The 16,291-nt window shown below is 43.8% G+C and overlaps 1 protein-coding gene across 4 annotated transcripts in view; it reads right to left on the minus strand.

Annotated features, from left to right (window-relative positions):
• Positions 1-16,291, minus strand: part of WWC2 (WW and C2 domain containing 2) — a 203,334-nt gene that overhangs the window by 22,540 nt on the left and 164,503 nt on the right. For 3 of the 4 annotated variants that reach the window (XM_032329219.1, XM_032329218.1, XM_032329216.1), the window contains exons 18-21: positions 7,545-7,743; positions 5,906-6,070; positions 4,539-4,631; positions 1,865-2,107 (exon numbers count right to left, since the gene is read on the minus strand). In XM_032329219.1, coding sequence (XP_032185110.1) covers positions 1,865-2,107; positions 4,539-4,631; positions 5,906-6,070; positions 7,545-7,743 — 700 coding nt within the window. Of the gene's footprint in view, positions 1-1,506; positions 1,684-1,864; positions 2,108-4,538; positions 4,632-5,905; positions 6,071-7,544; positions 7,744-16,291 lie in introns of those variants that run through there. The other variant, XM_032329217.1, reaches the window with a different exon arrangement.

The raw sequence follows: 16,291 nt of genomic DNA on the forward strand, positions 1-16,291 counted from the left end.
GCTGGGGGCTCACATCTACGGACCCTTCACTGGCGAGAGCTGCCCTAGACCTGGACTGTTGTGCTTCCTGCACCTGCTCGCCTCTCGCCCACGGTGGACAAAGTCCCACTACCTGCCATCAAGGCCACTTTGCTATTTCCTCCACGAAACACCTTCTGATCTCACTAGAAAGTGATTTCTCTTGAGGACCTGGTGTGTCTGGCTCATCTCCTTTGCCAATCCGTAAGCTCTTGAGAGTGCACGACAGCGTCTAATTATCCTTGTAGTCTCTGTAGGACCAAACATAAGGCCTACAATTCAACTCTCCACTGAACAGAGATACTTACTGATGTTCTACTGTATGCCAAGGTCTCTTCTATCAGGTGGGACATAGTACAGCTATGGGATATATATATATATAAATATATATATTTTTATTTTTAGATTTTATTTATTTATTTGACAGAGAGAGACCCAGTGAGAGAGGGAACTCAAGCAGGTGGAGAGGGAGAAGCAGGCTTTCTGCCAAGCAGGGAGACTGATATGGGGCTCGATCCCAGGACCCTGGGATCATGACATAAGCCGAAGGCAGACGCTTAATGACTGAGCCACCTAGGTGCCCCGATATGTGATATGTTTTGTTGCTTAAACTTTCTCTACAAATTACTGGGATCAGTCAGATCCCTAAAATTCCTTCATGAAGTTTCTGAGTTTCATCTAGGATTAGTAGTGCTAGCAAATAAACGACTCAGCTTCGCTATAGTACCACACACTAGCAAGTAAATAGTAACTATGGGCCAAAAAGGGAAGTTTATAGTACGGACAAGATTTTCTATTAGTTTAAGAAAGTGTATAATCTATTTCAGATTTTCATCCAAAATGGTTGAAAGAGAATAATGTTTCAGCTATGCAGTAAATTCTATTTGTCTATTACATACGGATGTGGATATATTCTCTTATACCCAAATAGGAATTCTAAACTTAGAGAATAAGCCAACTGGATAAATACGCAGGTTCTAGGAAATTTCGGTTGTAGGTAGGTGGCAGAACAATAGAAATACTCCCTTAAAATTACCCTAGTCTTTTTTTTTTCTTTTTAGATTTTTAAAAAATCTTATTTTGAGAGAGAGAGAAAGAGAGTGCAAGCATCGAGGCAGGGGGAGAGACAGAGAAGCAGACTCCCCACTGAGCAGGAAGCCTGACGCAGGGCTCTACCCTGGAACCCCGAGACCATGACCTGAGCTGAAGGCAGACGCTTAACCAACTGAGCCACCCAGGCGCCCCCAAAATACCCTAGTTTTTAAATCAGTGGTTTTTACCTTATTTTGTACAGTAACCTGTACGGTGAAAGAAAGGCACGGGAGCACGGGATTATGTGGAGTTGTGATCTTTTTTGAAGGAAAGGAAGAATGTGAAAATTTAGAAGCATTAAAATGAATAACATAGTAATAAGTGAGGTGCATCATGAACCTTAAAGAGCTACTCAGAAAATTCAAATGAGATCTGTCATTTATAGTAAAAATTAAATTGTATTTATTTGCCAAGTCTCACGTTGAGACAGAGACAACCGCTGAGCAGAAACAGACCACTCTCTCTGGTGGCCGCGCTCCTTGCTAACAGGTGGCCGGTAAGCTGGGGGTGATGTGGTGGGGGGCTCTCCTATCTGTACCCTGTGGATGGCAGTTCCACACTCTGAGCAACAGCCTAGGTTTTTAAAAAAAAAAAAAAAAGGCCTACAACAATGGGGAAAAGCGTTCTGTGTTCCAGGAAAAGGACCCTCGGCCTTGCTGAAACCCAGGTGCAGGCTGGGGACCTCCCACTGGGCCGGCTTTAGGACCCGCTGTTTTCCCACCCTCAGGGACAGTGGAGACACCGACATCTGTACCTGCTTCTCAGCTTCTTTTAGGAGCTTCTGGAACCTCTCATCTTCCAGGACACCCAGCGGAAGGTCAGTCTCTCCCTGAGCTTTTAGCTCCTCCAGCTTTTGCCTCAAGCCCCTGAGGGCCTGCAGCTCATCGTTGAGCCGGCTCTGACGGGTTAGAGACGCCTGGAGGTCCAGTTCGAGGTCTAGAGATGTGCGCCCTGGGTGTTCTTGAGCTGTTCTTCTCAGCACTGGCTGGCAAACCGTCTGCAGGATTAGAAAACACGACACCCTTATTATGCCGGCACTTGTTCTTCTGCCCTTCCTCCTCCCCGGCACACGAGAGCACGCATTTCCCGGCTCCCCTGAAGGGAGGCACCGCCGGCCAGGTGAGCTGCTCTGGCCAGTGAAAGGGGACGGGCAGTGATGTGTACCACTGCTAGCAAAGCCTTTCCAGGCCAGGGAAGCCTTTCCAGGCCAGTGTGAGATGGGTGCATTCCTGTGCCCTGCTAGTAGCACAGCAAAGATTCAGAGGTGGAGGTCCCATCAGTGTGGGTCCTGAGTGAAGACAAAATGAGCACAGCATCTAGCCAACCTGCAGTGAACACCGAGGTAAGTGAGAAATGTTTATTGTTTTAAACGCAGAGATTTTTAAAAGTTGTTACCCTAATACAGCCTCTCCTAGCCTGGCCAATTTAGAACACAGAGCAGCCCCCTGTGAAACAGACATATGAGAAACTGACACTTCATCCATTTCAGGACCAGGGACTATTAACGACCTCCCCCACCCCGCCCCTCGCTTTAGCCATGATTTCTGGAGGTGCCCACCAGAATGCAGCTGGTCATTCTGACTCTGAGCCCCTTCCTCTCATCCATATGGTTAAATCCCAGCTCCAGGGGGGCACCTGGGTGGCTCAGTGGGTTAAAGCCTCTGCCTTCGGCTCAGGTCATGATCCCAGGGTTTGGGGATCGAGCCCCGCATCGGGCTCTCTGCTCAGCAGGGAGCCTGGTTCCCCTCTCTCTCTCTGCCTGCCTCTCTGCCTACTTGTGATCTCTCTCTGTCAAATAAATAAAATCTTTAAAAAAAAAAAAATCGCAGCTCCTTCCTCGATTTCCCATTGTCTAATATCCACTTTCACTGTGAATCACTGGTGCTCTTCCTGGGTCCATCTTCTCCATTTAGCAAGAAATAATTATTGTGTTATGTGTGACTAAATGTCTGCCGGGGTGGGGCAGGGGGTGGCAGGCCAAACCCCAGGAAGAAAAGCCCTACTCATTAACCTTCAAAACTTGGGAGCCGTGAGCCATGCCACAGGAAGTCAGGGAAAGGAGAGATCGCTCAGGGCCGGTCACGCTTCCTTACGGAAAGGAGTCAAAGGCGGCTGGGTAAGATTGCATCAGCGGAGGGGAACAGGGAGGGTATTTTTTGCCCAGATGGTTGGCAGTGGGACTGGAAAATGAGGTTACTAATAAAAACAGGTACTTTGGGATACGAGAGGAGGGACTCGAATTTGAGAAGTACTTGGGCTTGAAGACCTGGAATGAAGGTGGTGCTCGTGACAGACGGCGGGGCCGGGTGGGAGGGTTTGCCGTCCTCCTCCCTGTCCCAGAGCCCTCGCCCAGCTGCGCCTTGTCCCACACACACCGCTCTAACATTCTCTAACTTTCTTACTAGGTTCCCTCAGTTCAGCCTCTGCTCTAACAAACATTACACAGCAGAATCACGGAGACACACACTCTCTCTGGCTGTATTACTTGTTTTTCAGAATGAGAAATCCTTCCTAGTGGCTCTGTAGTCCTTTCTAAGGACTCCGATGTGCAGCAGTGCGCTGGCCAACGCTTAACGAGTGGCTCTGAGGGTGCATGGGTGGGAAAAGAAGCATGGGTTGTAGGGTCTGCTGATTTCTATGGTGGAAACACTCCCTCGGTAACTGTTTCCGTGCAGTCAACCGGCTGAGCCCAAGAAAGGAGCCCGGGCTCCTTCCTTTCACCCACCGCACAGTCCACAGTCCTATGTGCTCCTTGAGTGCTTCCTGCAGACTGGGGCTTCCAGCAGGCGGCCCACACAGGCCTTTGTGCTTATTTAAACAACACATCTCTGCCCAACAGCTTAGTCAATTACTAGGACACAAATTAGTAGTAAGCAAGTAACTTTCATTAGCGTTTCAGCTATAAGGAAGCAAGAATTGTTGAACTACTTCAACAGTCCAACCTTTTAATTTGTTTAAATATTCTCTCCGACTTATCTTAAGGCTCATTCAGAGACCTACATCTTCCGGGAAAACCGGAGCGTTCCCGAAAGTGTCTGTTTGTTAAGCAAGCAGCGAATACTGTGTCTCCTTTATTGGAATATCCACCCCTCCGTAAAGGTCCTGGGTGTTACACTCTTGCTGGAGAGCCCAAGATGGTGTGGGGACACAGCGCCATCAAACCCACTCAGCCAGCCCCATTTCCATCGCTACCGCAAAGTGAATTTCCTGGCTTTGTTTTTACAGGATGGAAACCAGTGCTGAATGGCTGCTCTCAGGCACCCTCTGCCCCCAGTCTCCACATGAGATCTTTGTCTCTCTGGAATCATGGTGGCTTCACTTAGTGGCCCACATTGAGCAACAACGCTCAGCTGTTCTGGTATTTATGCTTCCCAATCTGTGACTCTGGAATGGGTCGAGACAGGGAGATGCTGCTGGGGAATACATACCCTTTTGACCCTCAAACTGCGCCGCTCAGTGGAGTTTCTCACAAACAGGGATTTTTTAGCCAAGGTTGAGCTGTCACTGTCACTTCGATTCAACTGGCAACAAAGGATTAAAAAAAAAAAAAAGAAAATCACTGCATAACAGAGCGCTAGTGGTTTACACGTGAGAAGTTTATCAGGTGAAAGCAGGCCTCAAGGAGTTTGTTTCTTTAAGAAAATCCTCCCCAGACAAGCTTTTCTCTGTTCTATGCTTTTTCTTAAACAACTAAGTTTTTCTTACATAATTTCAACAATTGCCTTTTGGTGGTAGTTATCAGAACTCCTGCATTAAGATAATTACACATACTTGGAAATACAATTATCCTTTGATTTTTTAGCTAATTTGCAATTCTCATTTTTAAAAAGGAAGGTCTGGATAACATAGAGGCTTATAACCAGGTCAGAGCTGAGCCACAATTTAGAACCAACTAGGACGCCCTTGGCCCAGACAGCCCGTCCTCACGCCTTCACCTGCTTCAGGTCTCGGCTGAGATGGCACCTTCTCAGTGACGTTTACTCTGAACCTTGCTTAAACCAGAGACCCTTGTTTTCACCATGCCCAATCCCCCTTAACTTGCTGGACTGTTTTCTAGAGACTCCGTCCCCACCCAAGACATTTCATAACTTCACGTTTACTGGCTCAACTCACAAGGACATGAGCCCTGCAAAGGCAGGGCTCTGGGGCTCTTTTGTTCACAGAGGAGTTCCAACCAAGTGTCTAGAAACATGCTTAGCAGCAAGTGTTCATAAAAGCATCACCTGAACTGAATGAATAAATTTAGAATTCTGAAAATATTTTTTTAACCATTGTATAATTATTAACCTATCTTACTGTAAGTCATTACTACTTCTGGAAGTACAACTTGGCAAACTGATGCAAATCCCACCATATTCTCTACAGAACTCTGAATCCGATTCTGGGTCTAGAGGCATTATTAAAAGATGATCTGTGTTCGAAAACCCAAAACGCAATTTTGGTTCTGCGGGATTAATGTGCTTGGATTATGTACGGCAGAAATACAAAAATATTCAAGTCTCAAGTCATTTGAAGTTTCTAGATACAGACTGAGGTACAAACATACTCAGAAGCCAGGTCCTTAATTTCACGTGTTTGCCGAATAAACAGCTTCGAGTTCATGAGACATCAAATTTAGGAAAAGGAAAAAAACACCCACACTGAGAAGCCCCTACGAGTGTGGTATTTCGGGTCTATTTCATAGCAGTTTTAGCCACGTGTGTCTGCAGTTGGGAGTCTTTAGACTGCCACACACGGTCTCTTGTCCGGGGTGGGGACACTCGCTGGCGCGAGGGCAGGGCCCCGGCCCCCTTACCCGGCAGATGTACTGGTTGCGCTCCCCCGGGGAGAAGGTCTGGGAGCGCACGATCACGCTGCTGCGCACGAACGGCCGCTGCCGAGCGCTCAGGCTGCTGCGGTCTTTGGGGCGAACCGCCACCCCAGGGTCACCGGCCTCCTCCGTGTTGGTCTCTTTATCGACCTGGAACCGAAGTCATAAATTTGTCAGGAGCAGACGCGCGTGCATACCTCTGTGTTCCTTTCTTCTAAGTACAAAAAGGAATATCCAATCTACAACGCAGCCTTGGCCAGCACTGGGGCCACTGGGGAGAGCAAGGCTTGGTGTTACTCCGGATGGGAGCCCGGGCAGAGGGCTCTCCACGAAGTTAGGAAATAATCCGCTGTGGGGAGGACAGGGTCACCCGTAAATGGAGGAGCCGCCTTCAACCCATCAGACCCCCACCAGGAAAGCTGAGCTTTACAGAGGGTAAATGTGGTTCTGCAGAAAATCTTGTCTAAGAATAGTTCATCATTAAACATTGTTCAACATCCCATTAGGTTTTTTCCAGGTTTTTTACCAGAATAATGATATAAGTAATTACATATAAGAAAATGAAAATATACTACAAGTTACAGTTTTCCATAGAATATGCAAGAATATATATTTGAAAATAGCAACGCTGTTGAAGCTGAGTTTGGATTTTAAGCATCTCTTTGGAAAGGTAACAAAAAATAAAATGTAAGTAAAAAGAGAAGTTTCTCAAAATACAACTTCTACAGGCACTGGCAGAGGTTTACTGTTGATCTTACTGCATAAAAGGATTCCTACGTGTCTCACACTGATTTATTAAAGGAAGTCTCTGGTCAGGGTACAATACTACTTCCCCCAGGAATAAAGAACTGGAATTTCCCAGACCCCATTACCAACATCCCAAGTCTGCCAGCATCCTCCAACCTGAAATAGTTTCCTCCGTGTCTGCAGGTGATCTTCAACATGCCTCTCTGTCAAGGAGCAAAGTTACTGCTGCCTAACTTGGCTGGCACAGGCCGAGCCACCTGCGGCGTTCCAGAGCGGACTGCAACCAGAACCCCACCTCACCAAGAGGAACTTTAAACCTTGACTTCAGGTTTGAAATGGAAATAAAACTCACATTTACAAAACTTAATACAGTTAACTAGTTATCCTGGAATTTGGTAGTCATTCTGGAAATGCTTTTTAGTAAGTATGCTAAACGCTAGTTAGTGAATATTCACAGGACATTTATAGAGATCTAAATAGCACTATTCATTTTTTCTTAAAGTTTTATTTATTTATTTGTCAGAGAGGGAGAGCCAGCAAGCACAGGCAGACAGAGGGGCATGCAGAGGCAGAAGAAGAAGCGGGCTCCCTGCTGAGCAAGGAGCCCGATGAGGGAGTCGATCCCAGGATCCTGGGATCATGACCTGAGCAGAAGGCAGCCACCCAGCCAACTGAGCCACCCAGGTGCCCCAGCACTATTCATCTTACATAAAATTTAAGTGAGGAATGAATATTTGGGGCCCACTGGAGAGTTTTACAGCCTGGCCACTGCCTATTTCCACAAACGTGTCTGACGACCAGCTTTGCACAAAATCCTAAGGCGGGATCACAGCCGAGACACAGATGGGCGCTGGAGCACGCGGCTGCGGGTCCTTACCAGGGTGCGTGGCCCGGCAGGTGGCGGATACCCGCGGGCCTCGGCACAGCTGCGGTCTCTCCCGCCCGCGTCCTCCTCCACCTCGGGCGCGCTCGGACACGAGCACGAGTCTGCCGAACGGCTACGGTCTTCTGGCAACTTCACTTCGGCCTTTTCTTCAGCCGCGATTTCATCAGACGCCTCTCGCAGCATGGCTAACCTGCGGCGAGACAAGAAGGGAGCCAGTAGGCCCCAGGTCAGGCGGGTGTGCGCGCCCCAGGCGAACGGGGCTCCCGCACGGTGACTCGAGCCGCGGCTGGAGCGCCAACGGGGGCTGAAACGCTCAGCAGAGAGACAATCCGCAGCGGCCTCTCCAGCATCAGGCGGCAAAACCACACCTGCGGTACTGGAAAGACGAATGAATGAAATTCGACCTAGTTCCTACATATTAAAATAGAAACAGTCTGAAAATCACATCTAAAATTTAACCCAGCCGTTTAAGAAAACCGACAAGCTGTTTATTTATTATATAAAGTTAATCATACAACAGGCTGGAGTGACTCTGCTAAAAGCGAATAAAGATGTAAGCACCGAATAAAGACGAAATCTCCATTATCTGGGTGCCTGACTGGCTCACTGAGAAGAGCCTGGGACTCTTGATCTTGGGGTTTTAAGTCTGAGCCCCACGTTGGGTGTACAAATTACTTAAAAATAAAATCTTAAAAAAAATATATCCATTGTCAACTGTGCTTACAGGCTAGCAGGGGTAAAAACCCTGTGTAAAGGGAGTTTTACTACTGACATAAGAATCCTAATGCCATAGGATCGTGTCTTTAACAAAAGCCATGGTGTGGGCTGGGGCGGCATGGTAACTGGGGCTCTGGAGTGTACACAGGGCTTAGAGTCCTTATAACCTGTATGGACAGGAGCGCAATAGTACTGGCATGGCTTAGAATACCTCATGCTTTGTTGAGTTACATGTCCTTAGAACGGAAACATTTCTTCCACTGATAACTCAAAGCTGAGCTATAATTGTGATCGGTGACATTCTGACAACTTGGCACACGCCAGGAATTAAACACAGAGTCATGCAGCGAGCACGGGGCAGCTAGCAATGAATTCTGCGAGCTGTAAATTCCTCTATGCTACATACCAAGTGTATTTTTTGAAATGTAAATGAAACGAATTGTATTTTACATACACCAAGAAGGCTTGCTATTTAAAAATACCATGATGAACCTTATAATCGCTCTCGTATTTATTATTTTTGCAGTACTGATTCATAACCATTGTAAATTGTAAAAGGCTTCTAATAACAACAAAGATTTTCTGCACTTTTTGCATCACTGTAGTAAGCTGTTCCTTCCAAATATCCAAGAGTTTGTTAGTTATGACATATCTTGTCATTGTTGGCTTGTAACAAATTTTACACACATGCATGCTATACATATGTTAACAGTAGTTCAAACATATCAACAAAAGCAACTACATGTACATTAAAATCAACCCAAATAATTTTATGTATGTACTTTAATAATTTTATGTATGTAATAATTTATTAATTATATTTAATGATTATACATTATATAATCATTATATATAATTAATAATTTTATGTATGTACTTTAAAAACTGACGTATTCACTAAAATTTGTTTTTAGAGAAAATGGCAACAAGAACTTCTTTTTTCTTTTTAAAAAAATTATTGTTGTTGTTGTTGTTTTCTTAAAATTTTATTTATTTGACAGACAGAGATCACAAGTAGGCAGAGAGGCAGGCAGACAGAGGGAGAGAGGGAAGCAGGCTCTCTGCTGAGCAGAGAGCCCAATGCGGGACTCGATTCCAGGACCCTGAGATCATGACCTGAGCCGAAGGCAGTGGCTTAACCCACTGAGCCACCCAGGCACCCAGAACTTTTTTTTTTGAATTAACATATAATGTATTATTTGTTTCAGGGATACAGGTCTGTGAGTCATCATCATACACAATTCACAGCACTCACCATAGCACATTCCCTCCCCCATGTCCATCACCCAGCCACCCCGTCCCCTCCAGCAACCCTGTTTGTTTCCAGATTAAGAGTCTCTTATGGCTTATCTCCCTCTCTGGTTTCATTTTCCCCTCCCTTCCCCTATGATCCTCTGCCTTGTTTCTCAAATTCCTCATATCAGAGATCATATGATAATTTCTTTGACTGATCTATTTTGCTTAGCATAATACCCTCTAGTTCCAACTACATCATTGCAAATGGCAAGATTTCAGGTTTCTTGATGGCTGCATTGTATTCCATGGTATATATATACCACATCTTCTTTTATCCATTCATCTGTTGATGGACATCAAGGTTCTTTCCACAGTTTGGCTATTGTGGACATTGCTGCTATAAACATTCGGGTGCACGTGTCCCTTTGGATCACTACATTTGTATCTTTAGGGTAAATACCCAGTAGTGCAACTGCTGGGTCATAGGGTAGCTCTATTTTCAACTTTTTGAGGAACCTCCATGCTGTTTTCCAGAGCGGCTGCACCAGCTTGCATTCCCACCAACAGTGTAGGAGGGTCCCCTTTCTCCGCATCCTTGCCAACACCTGTTATTTCCTGACTTGTTAATTTTAGCAGTTCTGACAGGTGTGAGGTGGTATCTCATTGTGGTTTTGATTTGCATTTCCCTGATGCCGAGTGATACTGAGCACTTTTTCATGTGTCTGTTGGCCATTTAGATGTCTTCTTTGCAGAAATAAAGTTCATATCTTATGCCCATTTCTTGATTATTTGTTCTTTGGGTGTTGAGTTTGGTAAGTTCTTTATAGATTTTGGATACTAGCCCTTTATCAGATAGGTCATTTGCAAATATCTTCTCCCATTTCTGGGCTCTCTATTCTGTTCCACTGATCTATGTGTCTGTTTCTGTGCCAGTACCATGCTGTCTTGTTGATTACAGCTTTGTAAGAGAACCTGAAGTCTGGAATTGTGATGCCACCAGCTTTGGTTTTCTTTTTCAACACTCCTCTGGCTATTCGGGGTCTTTTCTGGTTCCATATAAATTTTAGGATTATTTGTTCCATTTCTTTGAAAAAAGTTGACAGTATTTTGATACGGATCACATTAAATGTGTAGATTGCTCTAGGTAGCATAGACATTTTCACAGTATTTGTTCTTCCAATCCATGAGCATGGAACGTTTTTCCATTTCTTTGTGTCTTCAATTTCTTTCATGAATATTCTATACTTTTCTGAGTATAGATTCTTTGCCTCTTTGGTAGATTTATTCCTAGATATCTTACAGTTTTGGGTGTAGTTTTAAATGGGATCGACTCTGTAATTTCTCTTTATTCAGTCTTATTGTTGGTGTATAGAAACACAACTGATTTCTGTGCACTAATTTTATATCCTGAGACTTTACTGAATTCCTGTATGAGTGCTAGCAATTTTGGGGTGGAGTCTTTTGGTTTTGCACATAAAGTATAAGATCATCTGCAAGAGTGAGAGTTTGACTTCTTTGCCGATTTGGATGCCTTTTCTTTCTTTTTGTTGTCTGACTGCTGAGGTTAGGACTTATACTACCATGTTGAATTGCAGTGGTGTTGAGTGGACATCCTTGCCATGTTCCTGACCTTAGGGGAAAAGCTTTCAGTTTTTCCCTACTGAGAATGATATTCGCTATGGGTTTTTCATAGATGGCTTTCATGATATTGAGGTATATTACCCTCTATCCCTACACTGTGAAGAGTTTTCATCAAGAATGGGTGCTGTACTTCATCAAATGCTTTTTCTCTATCTACTGAGAGGATCATATCCTCTCACACTGTGTTGATTTGCAGATGTTGAACCAGCTTTGCAGCCCCAGAATAATTCAATTCGGTCAAGGTTAATAATCCTTTTCATGTACTATTGGTTCCTACTGGCTAGTATCTTGGTGAAAATTTTAGCATCCATGTTCATCAGGGATATTGGTCTGTAATTCTCCTTTGTGATGGGGTTTTTGTCTGGTTTGGGGATCAAGGTAATGCTGGCCTATGCGTAAAATGAGTTTGGAAGTTTTCCTTCCATTTCTATTTTTTGGAATAGTTTCAGAAGAATAGGTATTAACTCTTCTTTAAGTGTTTGGTAGAGTGATGCCTGGGTGGCTCAGTCAGTTAAGCTGCTGCCTTCAGCTCAGGTCATGATCCCAGGCTCCTGGGATGGAGTCCTGCATTGGGCTCCTTCCTCAGTGAGGGGCCTCCTTCTTTCTCTACCTCTGCCGGCTTGTGCGCCTCTCTCTCTCTCTCTCTCTCAAATAAATAAATAAAATCTTAAAAAAAAAAAAAAGAGAGAGAGAGAGAGAGAAACGTTTGGTAGAATTCCTCTGGGAAGCTGTCTGGCCCTGGGCTCTTGTTTGTTGGGAGATTTTTAATGACTGCTTCAGTCTCCTTACTGGTTATGGGTCTGTTCAGGTTTTTTATTTCTTCCTGGTTCAGTTTTTGTAGTTTATATGTCTTAAGGAATGCATTCATTTCTTCCACATTGTCTAATTTGCTGGTGTATAGTTGCTCATAATATGTTCTTATAATTGTTTGTAATTCTTTGGTGTTGGTTGTGATCTCTCCTCTTTCATTCATGATTTTATTAATTTGGGTCCTTTCTCTTTTCTTTTTGATAAGTCTGGCCAGGGGTTTATCAATCTTATTAATTCTTTCAAAGAACCACCTTCTAGTTTTGTTGATCTGTTCTGTTCTTTAGGTTTCTATTTCACTGATTTTTGCTCTGATCTTTATTATTTCTCTTCTCCTGCTGGGCTTAGACTTTCTTTGCTGTTCTTTCTCCAGCTCCTTTAGGTGTAAGGTTAGGTTGTGTATTTGAGACCTCTCTTATTTCTTGAGAAAGGCTTGTATTGCTATATACTTTCCTCGTAGGACTGCCTTTACTGCATCCCACAGATTGTGAAGAGCTGTGTTTTTATTTTCATTTGTTTCCATGTATTTTTAAAATTCTTCTTTAATTTCCTGGATGGCCCATTCATTCCTTAGTAGGATGCTCTTTAGCCTCCATGTATTTGAGTTCTTTCCAACTTTCTTCTTGTGGTTGAGTTCTGGTCTTAAAGTATTGTGGTCTGAAAATATGCAGGGAATGATCCCAATCTTCTGGTACCATCTGAGACCCAATTTGTGACCCAGGATGTGATCTATTCTGGAGAATGTTCCATGAGCACTAGAGAAGAATGTGTATTCTGTTGCTTTGGGATGGAATGTTATGAGTATATCTGTGATGTCCACCTGGTCCAGTGTGTCATTTAAAGCCTTTATTTCCTTGTTGATCTTTTGCTTAGATGATCTGTCCATTTCAGTGAGGAGGGTGTTAAATTCCCCTACTATTATTGTATTACTGTCAAAATGTTTCTTTGATTTCTTTATTAATTGGTTTATATAATTGGCTTCTCCCATCTTAGATATTTAAAATTGTTAGATCTTCTTGTTCAACACACACCTTCCTCATCTCTTATTATGGTCTTTGGCTTAAAATCTAATTTGTCTGATATAAGGATTGGCACCCCAGCTTTCTTTTGATGTCCGTTAGCATGGTAAATTGTTTTCTACCCCCTAGCTTTAAATCTGGAGGTGTCTTCGGGTCTAAAATGAGTCTCTTGCAGACAGCATATCGATGGCTCCTTGTTTTTTAATCCATTCTGATACCCTGTGCCTTTTGATTGGGGCATTTAGCCCATTTACAATTCAGTGTAACTATTGAAAGATATGAAATTAGTGCCATTGTATTGCCTGTGAGGTGACTGTTACTGTATATTGTCTCTGTTCCTTTCTGGTCTATGTTACTTTTAGGCTCTGTCTTTGCTTAGAAGACCCCTTTCAATATTCCCTGTAAGGCTGGTTTGGTGTTCGCAAATTCTTTTAGTTTTTGTTTCTCCTAGAAGTTTTTTTTTTTTATCTCTCCTTCTATTTTCAGTGACAGCCTAGCTGGATATAGTATTCTTGGCTGCATATTTTTCTTGTTTAGTGCTCTGACTATATCATGCCATTCCTTCCTGGCCTGCCAGGTTGCTGTGGATAGGTTTGCTGCCAATCCAATATTTCTACCATTGTAGGTTATAGACTCTTCTCCTGAGCTGCTTTCAGTATTTTCTCTTTGTCTCGGAGACTTGTAAGATTTACTATTAGATAACAGGGTAAGGACCTATTTTTAATGATTTTGAGGGGTGTTCTCTGTGCCTACTGGATTTTGATGATTGTTTCCTTCCCCCAAATTAGGGAAGTTCCCCACTTATATAATTTGCTCCAATATACCTTCTGCCCCCTCTCTCTTTCTTCTTCTTCTGGGATCCCAATTATTCAAATATTGTTTCATCTTATGGTATCACTTATCTCTTGAATTCTCCCCTCGTGATTCATTAGTTGTTGATTTCTCTTTTTCTCAGCTTCTTCATTCTCCATCATTTGGTCTTCTGTATCACTAATTTTCTCTTCTGCCTCATTTATCCTAGCAGTAAGAGCCTCCATTTTCGATTACACCTTATTCATAGCTTTTAAAATTTCAACTTGGTTAGATTTTAGTTCCTTTATTTCTCCAGAAAGGGATTCTCTAGTATCTTCTATGCTTTCTTTAAGTCCAGCCAGCATCTTTATAATCGTCATTCTGAACTCTAGCTCTGACATCTCACTAACATCCATTTTTTTTAGATTCCTAGTAGTCGGTACTGCCTTTTGTTCTTTTTTTTGAGGTGAGTTTTCCCACTTTGTCATTTTGTCCAGACAAGAATAGATGAATGAGAGAACAAAATGCTAAGAGGGTAACAACTACCCCAGAAAAATATACACTCAACAAATCAGAAGAGACCTGAAACCAGGGGGGACAAGAAAGGAAAAAAAAAAAAATCAGGCTGGTGAATAGAACAGAGCCTCACACTTGATTTTCAGTGTATTTTGGTCTGTTAGAAGAAACAGGCTCCCAAAATTTTAAAGAAAGAGAAATATGTACATATACATATATATTTCTCTTTTTTTCTCTCTCTTTCTATATGTGTGTGAATATGATGAATGGATAGGTTATGACTATAAAGTTGAATATTAAGATTTTAAAAAAGGAATTGATAAGATACAAAGCTGGAAAGGTATTGATAAGATCAGATGTTGGTTAAAATAGGGAAGAGGAAAATTTAAAAAAAAAAAAAAAAGAAAATTTTAAAAAATTTAACTTTGAAAGACCTAAAGAATCAGGGGAAAATAGACATGAATTCTATGTGCTGTATTCCCCTAGTGCTGGGGTTGTGCAGTTCTCATTGATCAATAAACTTGGTCTTGGCTGGATGTTCTTGCTGATCTTCTGGGGGAGGAGCCTGTTGCAGTGATTCTCAAACGTCTTTGCCCGAGGTGGAATTGCACAGCCCTTGCTAGTGCCGGGTAACTAATCTGCGCAGGTTCACTCTCGGAGCTTTTGTTCCCTGAATGCTTTCCACAGGGCTTTGGAGGACGGGAACGAAGATGGCGGCCGCCCAATCTCCAGCCAGAGGAGTGGAGAGCTCAGGGCCCCATTCCTCAGTGCGCCCTCAGAGAAAAGCAGCCAACCCCTCCTGTTTCCCTGGTCTCCAGTCATGCTCTGTGCTCACCCGGCCTGTAACAAGCAAGTGTTTCTTTCTCTGGCACACGGCCCTGTTTGGAGTCGCCAAACCCAGCAGATTCCTACAGAGCACTCCTGTGCTGTTCCTCCCAGAGGAGGAAGGAGTGTGTGTGTGGGGGGTCTCTCCGGATCTGCCACTTGTTGGGGTCCCTGCTGAAGAGCAGTGGCCTGAATGTGCTTTGGATCATGGTTTATGGAAACCCTGAGCTGAGAGCCAACCTCCTTGCCTCTATGCAGTCATCCTTCCTGATCCAATACCTGGGAGCTCTGCTGCACTTGGGTACCCCTGGTTGTTCTGTGACCCCGAGGGTCCTGAGACCACACTGTCCCCACGAGGGCTCCACTCTCCACTTAGCCTCTGGAGTGATGTCCCTCTGTGGAGCCGACTTCTAGAAGTTCTGTTTCATGCTCTGCTGGGAGTCTGCTAAGGGAGGCTCGCTCTCCGCTGAGGTCTATATTTTCCTGTATATTGCCTCAGAGTCACTTCTCCACACGTCCGACCTTCCAGAAAGTGGTTGCTTTTCCTGCTCATAGAACTGCTGCTCTTCTTCTCTTCGATCTCCTGTTGAGTTTCTAGGTGTTCAGAATGGCTTGAACTATCCAGCCGAATGCCTGGGACCGGATGAAATCTAGGTCTCCCTCTTCTCCACTATCTTGCTCACAACAGGTCTGTATATGTATGTGAATCGAGACAAAAACTATAGTAACATTTGCTTTTTAAGGAGTGGTGGTGCAGAGAATGAGGAGGGAGCAGGAAAAGAAGATGGACAAGGAAACAAATAGGGAGTGATCACTCTGAAGCGGTTTTCTGGGATGTATGCTCTGACTTGCCCAAACCTAAACGCTACAATGGTACTTCTGGTAGCTTAAGGAAAAAGAAAGTAAGTTTTAAAATTTATGTATGAGTGGAAAATACACTACCACACCTTTTGAAACAGGTCTTTTTAGACTTAAGATTTAAAACAGCTCTGGAAAGAGTGTCAGAACTTAAGGAGTCAGGAACAAAGAACCTCTTTCCTCTGTTCACTCTGATGCCGTCCCCAGTGTCACTGTTGGCCTCTTTGACTCTCTAATAACCGAAGAGGGTCTTTCCTTCAGTGGCGGCTCCCTGCCACTGAAAGTTTCTTAAAAGAAACGAAACACATCCTCTTTGAGTTCCCGGAG

The sequence above is a fragment of the Mustela erminea genome, chromosome 21 (genome assembly GCF_009829155.1).
Source record: "Mustela erminea isolate mMusErm1 chromosome 21, mMusErm1.Pri, whole genome shotgun sequence".
NCBI lineage: Eukaryota > Metazoa > Chordata > Mammalia > Carnivora > Mustelidae > Mustela > Mustela erminea.